This window comes from Aedes aegypti, chromosome 3 (assembly GCF_002204515.2).
Source record: "Aedes aegypti strain LVP_AGWG chromosome 3, AaegL5.0 Primary Assembly, whole genome shotgun sequence".
Lineage (NCBI taxonomy): Eukaryota > Metazoa > Arthropoda > Insecta > Diptera > Culicidae > Aedes > Aedes aegypti.
In genome coordinates, this window is record NC_035109.1 from 68,212,450 (window position 1) to 68,232,618 (window position 20,169).

At 38.4% G+C, this 20,169-nt stretch overlaps 1 protein-coding gene across 6 annotated transcripts in view; it reads left to right on the forward strand.

The window, feature by feature from the left end:
• Positions 1 to 20,169, forward strand: part of LOC5567517 (A disintegrin and metalloproteinase with thrombospondin motifs 9) — a 745,053-nt gene that overhangs the window by 529,093 nt on the left and 195,791 nt on the right. For all 6 annotated transcript variants that reach the window (XM_021852717.1, XM_021852719.1, XM_021852718.1 and 3 more), the window contains one exon: positions 670 to 865. In XM_021852717.1, the coding sequence (XP_021708409.1) occupies positions 670 to 865 (196 nt within the window). The remainder of the gene's footprint in view (positions 1 to 669; positions 866 to 20,169) is intronic.

The window sequence follows — 20,169 nt, forward strand, 5'->3', positions numbered from 1 at the left end:
GGCATTCGATGAGGTTTTTATATGGAAAAAATGCTTGCTTCTTGCAAAATTATTCGCTCCCATCACGGCTCTTAGCGAAAGCATCTTTTCGAGGTGATAAGAAATCAATCAGTTCGGCGATCGCCCTCTAATCGAGCCAGCGATAACGGTCATCTGTAACACAGATGGTAACAACATAGACGCTGATGCAGCACACCATTCACGGTATTTTGACGTTTGTGATTGTGCGAAGGACACAATTAGGGACTCCTACAAGCGAGGATACCGTCTTATCCAATAATTTATGACACTACTCATAAATAAATAAATAACTTTATTTTCTCAATATTTCCAGAACATTCATGTCAACTATCTTTGTTGAGATTTATTCGAATCTAGTGAAACAGTGTTGCCATCTAATGACAGAAATATGCATCATTAATGGAATCTTAACCAAGTCTTCAAGTTTCTCCACAGTTTTTTGGATCATCATTTTAGTCTGATTTGATATCTTGTGAAGATATTGATTATTTATTAAAACTGTCGTTAATTTAATCGTTGGTCATAAAAAGTGGTTGTAAAAAGATGTTTACATATATACTGTGAACTAGATAGTGAAAAAAAAATCGTTGTACTAATCAGCCAAATTCCTATCTAAAACCCAATTCCCCCATCTTCATTTCATTTCAGACAGGACACATTCGCACCTCACGGGGATCGTTCCTCATAGAACCGAGGGAAAAGTACAGGAACGAGAGCACCAACATTTTGCACGCACTCTCCCGGGAACGGAGCGTGCAGGAGAATGCCGTCGATGGTTTAAAGCGGAGCGACTCGGCGGCACAGGACGACGGCAGTAACTGTGCCGTCGATACCGAACAAGAAGGTAAGTCCAATGAACTACTGTAAGGATTGTTGCAAGAAACGCAAAATCGAGATGGAGAACTCTGTTGGGATAATGGGTTCTGAAAAGATTGTTAGTAGCTGAAGTATGTTGAAATCTAGTTCTAGCTTTATTCAGCTACACAGGTGAAGCTTCCACTTTTCTGAGTAGGAATGTCTTTCCTATAACAAGATATAACATCAACAGCATTGTTTCCAGAATCTTTTCAACACCTTCCCATCCACTACATTTCAAACATAGATCACAGATGCTATTCAGCACGTGTCAAAAAAAACCCAAAATCCAGGAAACAGCACAATTATCACCTGCCTCAATCAATCAACGGCGGCGTTCCCGAACACCTTAAGTCGCGATTGTTCAACACGTTATGAATGATCGATCGAACGGCCCGGTCAATGATCATTCCGAATAGGGAAGAAATCTGTGCCTTATTTTCATGTACCTTCTTCGGATCGCAGGAAGAAGATAACCCTAGAACGCAAAAAAAACGCTGTTGTGGCATGTTAGCTGTCATCGATAAATCCCCGAGATGATTTACTTTAGTCGAATCTCAATGAGGGAGGAGTCTGCTTTCCTATGTGCGTGAAAAGATTTATTTGGGCACGTTGTGGAACGCTACGAAAGCGAGAACCTCCCATTAGCGACCTTAAACCTTGCAGCACACAATCAATCTAGTAAAAATCTGAACCGTGTTGTTTACGCACTGATTGTAGATCAAACAACGAGAGATTTCCATAGAAATTCTACATTCAATTGCTGAATTATGATGGACAGTGTGCTAATAGAGCAGGGTAGCCTTTGGTGTATCTTTGCTGATGGTCACGAGGATAAGGTTCGGAGCTCAGCGTGTCGATTGCCCACTTTCGGACCGGCTAATAGATATAGCTCGAGTCCATCACGAGCAAAGAAGTGATCGATCATGATTACCGTTGTTTGGTGAAGACATTTTTGACAATTCCCCTCATCACTTACGATGCGTGATTTACACTTATACGGATTGGGTGGAGCGTTTAGTTCGGTGATCGTACGAGGGGAAATCTGGTTCCATTACGCACGTAGCGTAAGTTAGCAAGGGGGCTTTGATTGGGATATGATTGATACGTTTTAAACAAGTTGAACCACTCGGGCGTAGCAAATAGCTTGCGCCATTTCTTCTTCTTCTTCACATTACGTCTATACTGGGCCAGAGTCAGCACCTTAGTTTAGTGTTCTTATAAGCACTTCCACAGTTATTAACTGAGAGCTTTCTTTGCCATTGACCATTTTTGCATGCGTTGCACGTGTTGCAAGCATGAAGATACTCTATGCTCTGGAAAATCGAGGAAATTTCAATAACGAAAGATCCTCAACCGGCGGAAGTAGAACCTATAATTGTACAAAATCAGTATTTTCGGACCCATGCCTAAGATTTTTCGTTGAACCCGCGAAAGCTAGCGGTGGTAATCCTTCTTGGACAACGTTTTTGGAAAAAAAAACCTCTCGAAAGGTCACTACTTCTTCGGTTTATTCACTGAACATGATTGCAACCACGAACAAAAGGAAAGGTTAATCTCTGAATTTACAACTTTCTTCCAAAAAAACTGGGTGGCAAAAATGGAAGTGAGGACATTTCTCCGGAATGCGCGCTTTCTTCCAAGGTTGAAATGACTAATATTGATAATTGCATCGAAATGTGCAATCAGTTCGGTGCTTTAGCCAATTTTTCTGAACACCAAATCGAAGCAACCTCAGGCTCTTTGATCCAAGGGAGGAAACAAAGAGTGCCGCCTATCGTGGTCAGCTCTTCCGAATTTTGGGGATCTTGAACTCCATTAGGTGAATCAAGGTTTCCTCCCAAATCGTAAAGTAAGCGTTTTGCCAGAAACTTTTAAAAATTGTGAACTTCTTCTCAAACATCTTGAAGAAAAGATGCACAATTTTTCCACTTATGACGACAAAACTGAACGTTTGTTCAAGGTCGTCTCGAAAGGTCTCTCAAGTTACTATAAGTCACTTTTTAATATCAAATTGAGATATGCGTTTGTTCGTTTCGAGATGTGGTTTTGATTTTTCTGTCTGCCCGGGTTGCTGGCTCAATAAAAACGATATCCTGCTTCTTCGAACGGTACTGCGAGCAGCAGTGTTATTTATGCGATTTCATTATCTGACAGTCCAGGGTTTACTCTGACGATTCTCAACACCTTCTGGTTTAGCTTGCGGTCATATGTTCCACTATGACGCTTACCTTGAGGCACTCGATCCACGCTCCTTCGCTTCTTGAAACGCTTAAGCACATCATACACGGTTAATTTGTCAAATTTTCAAAGTTTTTGCGGACTACGTTGGATTATCAACATGGGTGAGCATATTTTTTTTCTCTCCTCTCGGCTTCTATCTGAAAATAACTTTTGTGTCGCAGCACGAAACTCCGTGAAATTTATACTACAGAAAGTGGTCCCCTTATGTAAACAAACCGTTGTAAAAAAATTCTTGCAGTGGTCACTTTCCGTGCGATGTCTGTGTAGCAGGAGGGCATCAAAAGACGATTGCCCCGTAGCTTACAACAAAAACACGTTGAAGATGGTTTCTCCTTTTATTTAGTGGCTTACACAATTGTTTACTCATTTACTTGCATATTTCTAGACATCGTGTAATGTTTGAGCAATAACACACTAAAATCAATTCCGTCATTATGCACCTTACCCAGCATAAACCCACGTTAGTGAGTAGTTATAAGTTAACGTGAACAACCCAAAAGTGTCAGATAGGCCTTTTCATGTGACAGCTCCGTCTATGCATTTGTTTACATCGGTGGAGGACCGGTGCTAACACGGGACTGTCATCTCCATAGAAGAACTGTCAAAGAGCTTCCCGATCAGCTAATTTGAAACGTCTTGTGAATAGGCCTATTCCCAAAATGCCAAAATCACATTGGCCATGGTTCATTTATACGTGCTTGACAAGCTTGGAGGGCCCGTGCTGTGGAGACTTCTCTGTAAAAAAAAAAAAAGACAATTTACGCGACGAAATCCCTGTTCTCATTTGGAAGAATGTCCTACGGAGATCAATATATAGACTCGAGTGGAAGTTCCTATAGCCTAGACTTCAATTTAAATCCTTCTTTTGATACTAGCGGCCAGGTGATTAAATCACCTTAAAGTGAGATAAAAACATATTTTTTTTACCTGTTTGAGATAGACGGTCGGTGACTTCAGCAAAGTTGTAGCACATGTTAATTCAAGACACTTTGTCCAAGACACCAAATTTTTATCTCTTAGGCGATCCATTTATAACATAAAGCAATTTTTGGAATTTTTCAACCCCCCCCCCCCCTCCTACCGCGTAAGAAACCTCAAACCCCCCTCCCCCATAAACCCTTACATAATTAATGGACGACCCCGTATACACTACAAGATACGTAATTTCATCTTAGAACGACTCTCAAAAATCCAAATTTTAGTATAACTTTTTTCTAAAATATTGACATTTTTCGTGTCTTCTACAAAGTTGTTTAACAACCAAAACTACACACTTGTTTCTTTAGGGCACAGGTTATAGGTAATAAGAAACACTGTTGTTATGCTTACTTTTCAAATCCTATTTTATTCAATATTCCACAATCAATAGTTTCACATACCTAATAGCTGGTTGGTTGCTCTACCGCTGGCTTAAACAGGAACATCTTCCATGAAATAGATGCTAAAAGTTTCTCTACGCAAACACGGCAGCGATGATACAGAATAAACAGAAGTCACTTAACACTATTCCTTTGAAACTTTAAAAAGTATTTTACTTGCTCTAAATTGTGCACCATGCCGAGGATTTTACACCAAACAAAATATACTTTGCCTCCTATACCGTTTTGACTCATATTCCGAACACTTAAGGTCAACAGTGACTTCAAATGCATGTGATAGGCATAAATTGACTGATATTTGTGCAAATTGTAATTTCTTCACAAAGACTAACTGTTAGCTGTTGGGTTTGCTGAAAAAAAAATGATGATTTAAACTTGTTTAGTATTGTTTTTACTTAAAAGTATAGAACAACATTTTGATTCAAATGTCGAACACTGTGTTCATTCTGTCTCATATTCCGAACACCTTGATTCAAATTCCGAACAGCACAAATAAATCATATTCAAATGAATAATTTCGCAAATAAATTCATCTGAGCTAGTTCTACTGGTTTCGAACTAGAGAGTCATCACTACTCCCGAGGTATAAAATAGATTGGAAGACGGACTTGATGATATATTTCAGCGAAACATTTCAACTAAATCGTCATACAAAAACCGAGTGTTCGGAATATGAGTCTGTTCGGAATTTGAGACAAAACGGTATTTTGTTTGGTTCCGATAGTGTTTGACGTTTCACCAACGTGCTGCGATGGATTGCGTCATCGATCGAGTAATTTTAAGTCATTATGCTGAAAAATCAAGCCAAGTGACAAAACACTGCATGTGATGTCTCAAAATTGAATTGAATTTCCTTGTTTTCATGTTTACGTCATCGTTGATTTAAGAATGAGTTAAATTTCAATTTGTGTCATGATCAAATACGTCAATATCGACGACTGCGTCATAATTAAAAATGAGAATTTTTAGTGTGTACATGTTTTTGCTGCAACTGCTGCAACTTGCTATCTCTTATGGTAAAATAGTTATTTTTAAATAATCGACTCTTATGGGGCTTTTTTTGGACTAATGGCCGATTTCTTCACCCCCGCTTAGGCCAAAAACCTAGTTTAATCATATGGGTAAACGTGGTTTACGGCTTAAGCGAAGGTGAAGAAATCGGCCCTAAAACGTGAGATAATGGTCGATTTTCAACATTTCAACATAATTTGAATAATTTGACCGTTCCGGAACATCGTAGCCGGTTCCGCCAGGGCCAGTTTGGGGACATTTCCGTTTCATGTCCAAAACATACCGTGCGACGTCTCAATATTCATGAATTCGGGAGAACATGTCAATTCAATCTTGTCGCTCCCTTGCGACGCCTATGCACCTATTCGTTTCCATCATTTACTTCTATAGACTCCCTTTACCTTTGAGTCGCATGACCGATATAGCCATAAAACAATAATAATTTAAAACAATCACGGTCGAAACCTTCTCCTATACATGTCAATAAAGAAAGAATAAACTAAATTTTAATAGATTTAGCCACTCCAGAGCACCTGACACATGTTCCGCCAGGGCCTCTTTGAGGACACATTCCGTTTTTTGTCGGAAACATAGTGTGCGACGTATCAATATTCGTGAATTCGAGAGAACTTGTCAAAAAAAGAAGAAAAAGCTCGGTACGAACAGATGTGTCCATTCCAGATCTCCAGGCACAGGTTCCGCGATGGTTTCTTGGGGAACATTTACATTTTATGTCCAAAAACATACCGTGCGACATCTGAATCTTAATGAATTTTGAATAACTTGTCCATAGCTCCAAGCACAGGTTCCGCCAGGGCCTCCTTGGAGATATGTCTGTTTTATACCGTGATGCATCAAAATCCGGACGGGACCAATATCCGGACACTCAGATAATAATCATGTTTTTCACTGTTAGTTTATGTGAAACTAATATAAATTTTATATCTGTGTGATAATATGAATTATAAGGTCCCATATTTCCTTTAAAATCAATCTAGTAATCCTTGTAATAAAACAGAAAATAACAAAAATGACAAGCTTGCCCCCTTTAGCAGTCGTTGTTCATCAGTGCGAAAGGGCATAGCAAAATCAGTACCTAACGTGTGAACATACCTTAATCATTGAAATAAAAGAAAAATGTGTCATTTAACGTTGTTATTATGCTCTACTTTATACACAGCAGAAAAAGGCTACAAGGATATCATGAAAATTGCAAACTTGTGTTATTTTATGTGTATAAATGGCTGTCCGGGAGTTAGAACCACTGTTTTCAATTCCGGACGAATAGTGTTTGCACTTAATGTTGTTAATAAGAAACTGTGTTCAAACGTAAAATTTAGAAGAAAAATAAATACACATTACATAAAGTAAAAAAAGTGCACAGAAAGTGGAATGAACAAAAATATTTGTGAATTTTCCTCCAATTACAGTAATGCAGTCAAAGACAAAGTGGCAAAACAGACTCAGGTAATGAAAATCAAATTTTGCAAAATAGTTTGCGCTCTTTTACATTTTACCGGGACATAAATTACGAGATATAGGATAAATAAGTGTGAATTTTCAGGTTTTCGGTTAATATATAGTACAAACTCCTTATAAATGTGCTAATATTGAAAATGTCAGGATTTCGATTCCAGCGTGTCCGGTTATTGAGCCCACGATTGAACATCTGTCTGGATTTAAAAACACGAAGAGCAATGTAAATTCACCGGTTTTGATGAATAAATCATAATAAATACTACAAAATATGTTACATTCATCAAACTTAGATGTCAATTGGTTAGTTTCAAAACAAAACTTTTGAGAAATTGATCCAGAACATGTTGTAAATTGTGTTTGAATATATCGCTCGTCTTAAGCGTCCGGGTATTGATGCATCACGGTATCCATAACAAACCGTGTGACGTGTCAACCTTCGTGAATTCGAAAGAACATGTCAATTAATGAAGTATGAACTAGGTATCAACTAATTAGGTCACTCCTAAGCACCTGGTACTGGTTCCGCCAAGGCCTCCTAGGGGACATTTCAGTTTCATGTCCAAAACCTTTTGTGCAAGTTTTCAATCTTTATGAATTCGACAGAATAATGAAAATTCTGAAAAGTATTCAAATAAATCTAGGATAAAATACATACAAACTGATGTGGCTTCTCTTCACTGATGCAGTCTTAGGCAGGATCTTTCTTAAAAAGGTTTTCCACGATTTTTGGAAAATCTGTTATGCAGATCTTCATGAATACGCTATGAATGCTCTGTGCAACTAGTTAAAACTCAGTAGAAAGCTGAGAAGAAAACTAACAAGGAATCCACCAGAACTTTGGTTTAAACATCATCAAAAATCCTAAAAAGGTTTTGGCTAGAATGTTACCAAGAATCGATTGTAAACTTCGATAAAAATTTTCTATTAATTACTCAGGGTTCTCAATAAATTTATTGATAAAAACGGAATTCGCTCCTCATGAATACACCATAAAAACAATATTATGATTTATGAAATCCCTTTGGCTGACTGACCTTTGGCATATTTACTGCCAATAATTGTTTTACAAGTATAAAAAAAGAACAACCTATTGCCCGTTTGAAGAAGAGTAAATTCGACCGAATGTCTGTTCCGTCAATCGTACCGCTTATTCATGAATGGAGGAATTCCCCGTGCAACAGAATACTAATTTTGCTTAGAATATGTTGAGGATTTCATCAGAAATTAAACAATAATCTAGCCAGCAATTATCTAATTTGTAACCCATTCGAGATTTCATCTATTACCCGCAAAGGGTTTTCCTACAGATTAGTGTTCGGTCCATCGATTGTGTCACTTGCCCCTACGGGGGAGAGCGATGCAATAGGAATCAGACGTGTCCGTTTCGCGCAGTGCGAAGAAAACGTGGTGTAATCTAGTCAAAAATGGTCCATTGAGTGTATTGCTTGCTCCAGCTGGAGCGAGCGATAGGACCGGAAACACCCACTAACCCAATGTACTTTCCAAGAAAATTGTGGAGATACAGAGGTATATTCAGTATTTGAACCCTAGATTCGTGCTCTTTGAAAATGGTTCGCTAATCCCAAGCCCCATTCATTAAATCTATGTGCATCTTCGACTGCTCCGGTCAATCACGGAGTGCAACTACGAAGCGGTCATCTATGCTTGAGCTAATGCTCATTATCCGTAAAGGTTTTAATTGCAAATTGTTTATGCATTTTGTCTTTTTTTTAATTTTTGAAGCTTGGAACATAATAAGCCAGTTCTTCTTCTTCTTCATGGCATTAACATGTTCACTGGGACAGAGCCTGCTTCTTAGCTTAGTGTTCTTACGAGCACTTCCACAGTTATTAACTGAGAGCTTTCTTTGCCAAAGTTGCCATTTTCGCATTCGTATATCGTGTGGCAGGTACGATTATACTCTTTGCCCAGGGAAGTCAAGGAAATTTCCATTACGAAAAGATCCTGGACCGACCGGGAATCGAACCCAGACACCTTCAGCATGGCTTTGCTTTGTAGCTGCGGACTCTAACCAATCGGCTAAGGAAGGCCCCTAATAAGCCAGTTCATTCGCCCCAATTCAAATTGTATTGCTCTGGAGTGGCCAAATCTTCGTTTATTGACAAGTTCCCTCGAATTCATGAAGATTGAGACGTCGCACGGTGTGCCAGGCGCTCTGGAGTGGCCAATTCTATGAATATTTAGTTTATTCTTCCTTTATCGACATGTTTTTTTGAATTCAAGATTGAGATTGAGATGTCGCACGTTGTGTTTTGGACATAAAACCGAAATGTCCCCAGAGAGAGCCCTCGTGGAACCTGTGCCAGGAGATCTGGAGTGGCTACATCTGTTTGCACCGGGGTTTTTCATCTTTATTGAGATGTTCTCCCGAATTCATGAATATTGAGACGTCGCACGGTATGTTTTGGACATGAAACGGAAATGTCCCCAAACTGGCCCTGGTGGAACCGGTTTCCATGTTCCGGAACGGTTCACTTATTCGAATTATGTTGGAATGATCACAATAGACCATTATCTTATATTTTACATAAAAATTTCAGTGTTGAAACTGCAATAAATAAAACAATAATCACATTTCCCAAATTTGGCACCCTCGTTACCGCAGTACAATCCGGAATATTTCCGGCATGATTCCGAATTCAGCACTCTCCATTTGTGACAAATAACTGAAACCTTCTAAAAGTAAACTGAGGGTGCGGAATTGACGAAATGACAGCTACTTGAAAACGCCTTGTCGGAGGCCGGTAACGTAAAGGTTAATCACATTTATTTTGACAATAAAAAATACCTTGATAAATCAAATAAATGATTTGGCTTCAATTAGCGGAACAGATTTCAAGTACGATACTTGTCAGCCCGATAACATGACAAACCTTAGAATCACGCTAATTATTTCATTTTTTCAACTTCAAGCATGTAAGCTGTCAAAAGAGAAACCCGTCAATAACCCATTGATTACATAGTATTCACACGAGTACTTTGAAATTCGTCCGTATCACAATGGATTTTTCCTATCAGCCAAGAAAGCCTTGTCCATCAACTGGTTTACTAAGGCAAAAGCATTTATGGTAATTTTATTGACTAACAATGAAAAAAACTCAAACCTACCCCAAACCCTATGTCAAGGTTATGAATCGAACACACGACACCGAGCCGATCGATCGCGAGCAGTAGCAATCAAACATACGAAACAGCAAACAGCTGTGTGTCCCTTTCCAACGGGCGCGATCGATTCACTTTACGACGACAAGAGGTGGTGGATCATTGTTCCCCGGCCGTAAACACACCTGAAAGGGGTCAGCGACAGGTCAACTGCCGTCAGCTGGATCGTGGCGTGCAAAATGTATTGGCTATCGAGCCAGCTAACATAAATTGCTCAGCAGTTGAACAACGAAGCTGTCTTGTACAAGCGAACGGAGCTCGACAGACAACAAATTTTCCTACGTCCTAGAGGTCTATCTCTATAGAGTCCAAGAGGTGAAGCAGCCACACGGTCGTGAGAGCATTATTGCCCGGTGCTTGTAAACACCTTTATTTAGAGATTTCCAATTGAGATAGGGACCCGGGCTGCACCCTCGGACAGGTCCCTTGTCAGCAGTCAGAAACAATAGTTTGATGTTAAAATTAATTAAATTCCTTCCAGTCTTCCAGCGACATACGGGCTTCGTCCTATGCGAAACGAGAGCGAGCAACACTTGGCCTGCAACGTTGAGCCTTGTCCGTAAACTGCACTAGGAATCTGACTCATAATCCTCTTTGCGATCGCCACTCAGCTGTTTTTAAATAAATTAATTTATTTTCGATACGAAACAGCAACGGAACATGTTGAAGATATTGCCGTACCATGCATCATGTTGAACTGGGTGCGCATACCTTCCTAACTATTGAATAGGCAAACCACCCTACAGTTGCCTCGTCGCAGTACCCAGCCAGCTGGAGAAGCTTATTTTGAAACAATTTTGCTGTTTTACAAGCAACCTCCGTGGCTCCCCAACGGCCCCGGAGTTGGGCGAAACTTGATAAATCTTAAACGCTCATGGAATTCAAGCTTTACACAAGCGTTGAAAGCTACTTACATACTAGACACGGCCCCAGCTCCCCGTACGAACTTTATAATCTTGTAGGTAATTTATTCGACAATAAGAAGAGCTGGTTTCTGTTATCCGGGTAGAATTCGCTGATTAAGTGGATTCGTGGACCAAAGAATAGCGCCTTTTTTACCGGAAGGTTGCGGTTGCGAAGTCGGGTTTTAATTAATGCGGGCCAATAAATATACCGAAAGCATCCCGTTCAGAACGGTACCCGCAACGGGGATTCCACCGTTAATGATCTACGGGGGTTCTGGAGGACAGCGAGTGGGTTTCAGAAAAGAAGAAAGGATCTGATCGGAATATGGAACAAGTATTCAGACACAGAAAATCGCGAAAAAGGTCTATCATGGTTTGGGAATATTTATAGACGTTTTGCCGCGGACCGACCAGTATGTTAATTTGGAGCATTTGTCATCTTAATTGCGAGGGAATAAATCACAATTAGGAAAAAGGTGCTTCCAAAGCATGACATTGTAGAAATGCGAACATATATCAAGAAAAAATGATGACAAATTGAATCTCTTAACCCAGATGAAAATGAAAATTCGTAAATAAATTTACTATATTCGCAAAAGGTTAACCTGAACGATGACACTTATCAAAAAAATATGTCGTACACCCCTAAACATAAATTTTACACATTTATCCAATGGCGAACAAAACGAAGGGAAAATATCAGAATTCACTACTTCCTAAATTTCAAAACTGTCCCTAAACGTGGCAAAAAAGAAACATGACTATTCTTCGTAATGCGCGCTTCCTTCTACACAGCAAAACATAAAATACACTCAATTCAGTGTTATAAAATTGAGAAATCGACATAAATTTATCGATAACTTGTTTTAATATATATTATTACATCACTCTGGATGTGATTTTACACCATGTTCATGACGCGAGTGAAGAGCAGCGAAAACTACGTGAAATTACATTATATTTTTTTTTTTTGCTGAGTAGGAAGAAATAGATAATGTTTAAAACTATATCGAAATGAATCATCAAATCGATGCATTACACAAATTCTACGAGTACAAATCGAAACATCCTTGAGCGAAGAAGCAAAGGGTGCCGCCAATCATGGTCAGTATTTCCTTCCAAATTTTCTGCATTTAGACTGGAGATTGTGATCTTCATAAAGGGAACTATCGCACTTCGCTGCAAACTCATAAAGTTCGCGCTCTATTTCTCAAGCAACTTGGAGAAAAGTGCCACATATTTTACACTTTATCGTTTGCTCAAAATCGTCCTGAAGTGTCTGAAAACCATTTGAATTGGTCAAGAGTGATATATTTTTTACTGATTTGTTTTAGATATACCCAGTTCAGTTAACCTTTGAATCATTGGCAATCATTGGAAAACATTTTTTCGAGTATTTAATTTCAACTTTTGGGAATTTTTTTTTTTTTATCTTTATTAACGAGATTTTTAGCCTTAGGCTAGTTCATCTCGGGACCAACGGCTTTACTTCCCTTCCGAAGGAAGTCGTCACTGAAATTTTTAGTGACTATCTCGGGGATAGGATTCGATCCCAGCTCCTCGGCGTGAGAGGCGTGTGTTCTAACCACTACACCAGGTTCGTCCCCCCACTTTTGGGAATGCTCTTGACGCAAATCATTAATAATCATACACATAATCGAAAAAAAATAGTCATGACCATCAACCAAAAAATTTGATGTTCAAATCGCTGGGTTAGCTACACAAATGTTGTCGCGAATACACATAATTTCAATCCCGGTTCTCGGTTCCGGATAATTTGACAGAATGCCGTTTGACGGAACGCGTTTTAAATTTTAAAGCACCTATTAATCTTATTCATAAAGAAGTATAAATTATCATTCTGTATATCAATGATGAAACAATTAAAGCTGAAAGAAGAACATTGCAAATGTAAGCAATTATTCGCTTCTCTGCTAGCGGTAATAGATGAGAACAATGAGAGTTAATCTTAGAGGAGAATGTCATCTCACCTAAGTTAACGCTTGTGCTAAAAACATGTTTTAATAACACTCTTTATAAGCGTATTTAAAGCCATAATTCCTATAAACTATGAACAATGTTCAAATATGAAAGAACAGCCTATGGTCAAAATAAGTAAAATTTCCTTATAAAATTTTAAGCAATCGCAATGCAAATAATTATTATATCACTACAACTACAAAGAATTGTCGATGATTTAAAGAAGGTAAAAATCTCTATTAGAGTGTCCACGATGAAATTACCCCACTATGAAATTGCTCTAACTTTTTAACCGTTGGGTAGAATTTAATGAAAATTTGGGTGGATTTAGTTCATAGTGCATTATTTACATCCTGCAAGTTTTAAAGTCCTGTGATCAAAACTCGCGGTAATGGAGTCGAAAGAACAGCTCGTGCGTGATAAAATCTTGCGCATTCATCACGAGAACAAAGATCTCTCGCATCGTTCCATCGCTAAAACATTGGGAATCGCAAATTCCACGGTGTTTCGAGTGATTAAGCGGTTCGACGAACGATTGACCACCGATCGGAAGCCCAGAAGTGATGGAAAAAGTATTCCGTACAACACCAAAAATCACAACCGCGTAATTTGGGCCTTCAACCGAAACCCGAACGCCTCCATTCGGGATGTGGCTAAGAACCTGCACCTAAGCCGAAGTTTTGTTCAAAAGGCCAAAACCAAGGCTGGGTTTCGAACGTTCAAGGTACAAAAGGCCCCTAATCGCGACGAGAAGCAGAACAAGTCCGCCAAAACCCGTGCCAGGAAGTTGTACCTCAACATGCTGCGAAAGGTGAATGCTGCATCATGGACGACGAAACATATGTTAAGGCTGACTTCAAACAGATCCCCGGCAACCTGTTTTTCACGGTCAAGGATAAGTTCAGCGTTCCGAAGCATGTCCGCACTCAGAAGATTTGTCCAAATTTGCGAAGAAATTCCTGGTTTGACAAGCCATCTGCACATGCGGGAAGTGGAGTGCACCTTTCGTGACCCAGGACACGATGAACGGACAGGTGTACATGAAAGAGTGCCTCCAGAAGCGGCTGCTTCCTCTCCTGAAGGCCCACAACGTCCCAACAATCTTCTTCTCGGATTTGGCCTCATGCCACTACTCCAAGGACGTGCTGAAGTGGTATGCGGACAATAAGGTCAATTTGGTGCCGAAAATGTTCAACCTTCCCAACACTCTAGAGCTCCGCTCCATCGAGAAGTACTGGGCGATTATGAAGCAGCACCTTCTTAAACGACCTAAGGTAGTGAAGACAGTCGAGGAACTGAAGAAAGTATGGGTATACAAGCAAAAAACGGTTGATTCACAGGTTGTGCAGAATCTTATGGCCGGGGTTAAGGCCAAGGTGCGGGCATTTGCATATGGACTGTAAATAAAATACGAGTTAAATGGTAAAATGAAGTTTAATAGTTATTTTTCAATCCCTGAAAATTTGATGGCAATCGGATGAAAACTCGAATTTTGCGAATCAATTTTGTGTGTGGCAATTTCATCGTGGACACCCTTTAAAATATAAGCTTAATTATTGCCAGTACAAATCGAAAGAATGACCTATGTTTTAAAGATCACTGTAAGTCCTAGAATACCTTTGGTAACCCAGAAATGAAACAACCATCAGCTTAGAGTCTTGACGCGAGTTCATAACTTCGCCATGAATTAACGGATTGTCTTAATTATTCCTTTGGAGCACTTATATGGCGACGAACGTTATCGGCCACATAATAAAAATCAACAAATTAAACTGATCAGCTGAAGTCATTGGGCCACACTTATGAAACCTATTCATAAGCGTTGAAGCTATTTGATCTTTTATGTACGTAATTCGGCCAAATGACCCGTTCGACCAAAAAGCATTCGGTGAAATGGCCGGAGAGCGTTTCGATTCCCGTTCCAGTCGGTTGTAGCTTTTTGTCAACTGGTGTTTCGTGTTGTACGTTGCCTGAAGTTAGTGATCGTTAAGATTGAAAGCCTTTGTCTTTAAAACCGCAGCTTTAGCTGAAACAGTCGAAAGGAGATTGGGCAAATCTGGGCCCGGAATGTACACAAATGACTCATATCTCATTTGAAAGATCTAAATGAGACAAGAGCAAGTTTGTATGGGGTCAAAAATATTCGTCATGGGAGAAAAAAGTTATTCCGCATGGTTTGAGATGGATTTTTTATGTTTTTTTATTATTTTTTTGCTATATGTTTTATCGATTAAAAATAAAAACATATAATTTTTTCAGCGCCTATATGATGATGAAAAGCTCAATGCTTTAAAGAAGTGAATTAGAGCTTTTATTAAGAGATGAAAATATTACATGGTGATGTTAGACCGTAATAACTTTAAAATCGTTATAAAATATGTACGTATATTCAGTTAAGTTTTCTACCAGACCCTGCTACTCACATTAAACGAATTGCAGTTTATTGACCGACCAATCCTTTTTTTCTCGCAATAAGGTAACATTACGACTTGTATATTCAAATACAAAAGTCAGCTTCATTCGATGAAAAACAATTGGGAGACAGTGGTGAAAGAAAAGTGTGTGGTGTCTTATAAGAGAACTGACTGTAATTGTTTTAGCTAAAAACATATTTCTCCAGAACGGATTTTGCAAAGAGATCAATAAAACCATCAGCTCAACCTCAATGAACAACATCATCAGCCTTACAAAACGTTAAATGTGATTTGAATTGCTCATTTGAACTTATCAGTAACATATGCGAAGTTTTAGGATTTCATGTGTTTAAAACAATGACAATCTAGCTCGCTAGTATAAATCATCTCACGCTGTATACTGCATACGTGGATGTTTAGTGTCACATGTACTCCTACATTATCCTACCAGTCTTAAGTTAAAATATCAATCATTATCGTTTTACGAGTTGGTATACGAAAGTCGTGGAGGAAAATGATCAACGCACAATGATTATACCTGTGGGTTGATGGATACTTTTACTGTAGTAGAACAACCAAGAAAGGTTTCAGCCAGCAAAACCGAATCCGGTAACGACTGCTCGAGATGTGGAGCGATACTGTGGCGAAATCCTTCTACTTCAATCGCTGAAGGTCACGCTGACTGGCGTCGGTACCGTTCGTCGTTAATGACAGGGATTCCTAATCTTGGCGTTCTAATCTCTCATGATGATCTTGACGTGGAAGCTTGAGTGGCAGGCCTACTTGCGTTCCAGTTGCATTTTTGTCATCATTTTGATCCTCATCCTGCACATTCTTTTGTTGATCGACCACCATCCGATATCATGTTTTTGCATGTCGTTCATCACGATGAAAGCTGTTCCCAGCTCACGGGTGATTACTTCTGAACATTCACATTATTGACATCCTCATGAGTATTTAGCGATCTTAGCGAAGCATTTGTGGAGGTACATGTGCTTAGGCGTCGCCAATGGAACTGACATTGATAGCAAACTGAAATGGTTCTGCTCGGATTATTGGCAGTTTGTTCACAGCAAACAGTCAAACACTACAGTAACTTCCAGTTTAAATGATTCCCTTCTTTGAGAAGCAATAGCATGACAGTATGATGTTATTGATATCAAAGATAGAAGTGCAGCACGCTTAAGCTGTGTACGACAAGCGAGGTATTTCCACCAGCGTAGAACAGAATCCAACAACGCAATTACTGTAATGTTAAAACGGATATAGTGTGGAAATTCGTTCCTGAGTACATGAACCGCTGGTTTATACAAACGTATTACTAGAACACTGAATTAGGATAATACGATTTGATATTAGTGTCCAACTGTTACCTAAAGCGACGTGTTTGTCAAACGCACATACCTATATCCTTATTATTTTATCTCCGTATGTTTTTAATATTAACATTGCAGCAATTCAAAACGTCCTGAAATCTGTGTCAAATCACAATATTTGAAAAATATAAACGGATTAAAATAAAGCCATGCATAAGTACAAACATACGCACAAGTTCAAAACATTTGCGCAAGAAAATATTATATAATAGAAACATACCTCTTTTCACATCTTTCCAGCTTACATAACTTTTTTCTCCCACGACGAATATTTTTGGCCCCATATCAACTTCTTCTTGTCTCATTTAGATCTTTCAAATGATATATGAATCATCCGTGTACATTCCGGGACCAAACCCCATACATTTTTGCCCAATCTCCTTTGAGTGAAATTTGCAGAAATACTTATTGTTTTGCGTTTCGGTAATGCATCTACATAAGTTTTTTTTTATTATTTCAGTTTTATTACTTGCTTTGAATGGTTTTTGATTATCGCCGACAGTTCGGTTCGGCCATTGGACCATTTTCAGGGCTCGATACATAAATCAACAATTTAAAACTATTTTGCTAGATATTGAAAAGTCTGGTTTGGAAGGTTCACGCGTCATCTACAATATTTAGCCATCCGTCTAAGCTAGATTAGAGAAATCTCTAGTTGGAACTCAAACACTTTCTACCGCTGGATTATTTTCTCTACTCCTCGGACAACTTGTTGATAAATGTATCGCAATGTTTTAATATATGTCAACGCAATTAATAAGACTTAAAGCCGAAACTCCGAGGAAATCTTCGACTTACCTATTCGAAACATATGATTCTTATTAACGTACATATTGCAGTCAATGTGGAAACCTGTCTGTAATGAGGATCATGATTGTACCTCGTTTGGCATGAAGTCGTTTGACATAACGCCGTTTGACATAAAGCGGTTAGGCATAAGGTCATTTTGGGAAATGGTCGTTTGGCATAATTAGTTATTTCGAGATTTATTCTGCATCTTTGGAAGTCGAGACACTGATTTTTTTTCCTTGATTATCGGCGTTTTTCGAGACTTTTTACCGAAATTGTCACCATCGAGCTCGTGTCTGACTAGTTCTCAGTGTGAATACAAATGCTAAATACAAATTATTGATAAAAGTCTAAGAAACGGTCAATTTGAAAAAAGAAAATCCTGAGTGGACTTTTTAATTAAATTATCAACATTATTTATCAAGAATTTTTGTAACAATAGATTTAGACGAGAAACAGTTTGACTGAAGCAGGCTAATGTATGACTGAAATATTTAACCTGTTCGTAAACCTGTTCAGTTAATATTAAAAAGCGTTTTTGAGTACACCTCGAAACAAGACCCAGTGTTAAGGTGAAACATTTTGGAATCTAACTTCTAAGATTGCACTAAAAGTTTAAAGGCACTAATCTCAAGAAGGAAGCATCCAATTAGAGTGAACTTTTTGTTACATTAAGGTATTTGTTCAAAAAACTTTGAATGGTGTGTCACCTCAAGTATCAGCATAATTCTTCTCTACATAGAAATTTTTCATATCAAATGAAAATGTCATATTAACATATAAGCATGTTTATATCTTACAAATAATTATTTATTATGGTCTAATCGCTTATCAAAGTGAATCCTTTGACACGCCGATCCTCCCCATTAACAAACATCCCTCCCAGTAACCTTTGTGGAGATGCAGAGGCAAACTCGGTCTCCAAATAACAAAGGTTACACACTAACATTCCTTCCCCCATTTTCACTGACTTCGGTCAATCACGGAATAGCAACCATTGATATGTGTAGTCAGTCTAAGCTATAAGCTAAGCTAAGCGGACTCTAACTACTCGGCTAAGGAAGGCCCCAACATACATTAGATGTTTATGCTAGAACAAAAATCTTCTGAAAACCTGTGTAAATATTCATACTGAAACACTTTGGAACCACTAGCGCCGCCACACATCGTATTGCGTCAATCAGTGCTGAATATCAGTATCTTGAAATATTTCATGCTCATCACTGACATCGTCATATGAGCATAGCGATAACAGCGCCACCATGATGTTGCTACTTGTGTTGCTATTACGAATGACCGTTTATTTTCATACACAGTTCTACAATTGCACTTGAACGTATGTTGTCTGTGAGACTGCATTACCAGAAAGCATGGAAGTTTTTACCAATTTTAAGCATAACATAAATCGCTTGATTGGCTCGATATCGTTGTCGCCTATGGGAGTTAATGCTCATGAACGCTCTCTCGTCACGTAGGTACCATGTGATAGATTGAATATCAACATTCCTAAGGTTCTCTAAATGCGATCTGCCACGAACTGTTATGATTCATGGACTATTATACTCTCTGAATAAAATTCGATCCGGGGGGAAACCAGTACTGGACAGAATACAGTACTCATCGACCGTTTTTCTTACAAAATGGTCAAGTTTGATGGTCTAGATTTCGGCTTCTAGCGGTCCAATTGCTCTGATATTAACAGCTCAGAAATTACATGAATTGCATTGAACTGAAAAATCATATTTGAAACCAAATTTTTGAATGAACTACTAAACTACTTGAATTGAACTACTGAGCCCATAATATGCGTCGAATTAAAATACTTCTAATTGCAAAATTTCAGACAATGTAAAAGAACAACCTTTTCTATTCAGTCCTCTACCTATTTTTCATATTATTTTGTAGAAAAATTCACAAATTATTTACTAAAACTTTTCCAAATATAACATTTTGTTAGGACGTGTAAATTTTTATTTTTCATCATAAATTGGGTTTGTATGTTTCATGCTACACAATAGGCAACAAGGGTTCATTTTACATTGAATTGTAATTAATTTTTACAGCATGTCTGCGAAACTGCTGGAAGAGGTTAAACATTAATTTATTTAGGAATACTCTCAACAAACCCTTCAGTTTGCTCATTTTACATATTATGCTTTGAAATGGTTTTAAAGTCACTTGAAACCATAGATTTATAGAACCACCTTTAAACAAATATATTTATTAGAGTATAACGTCGTTGTAAAAGATCATAGTGGTTTACAGATTTTGTGTTAGTTGAATGTACTGGCAAAAAAAGAACAAGAACAATGGATTCTCATCTAAAAATTAAATCTGTCGAAACTCAGGATTCATTGATGTGACGACTGAAAACTGAACCATGGTCTGAGCATGGTTTTCCGGTGAGATTAATTAGACTCACAGGAAAACCGTGTAAAAAGTTTACGGGTAGCAGACCAGTTATCAGCCTCGTTAATTATAATTATGTTATTGTAGCAAAGCGATGTAGTTTAATTGTTTACTGCCTGCTAAT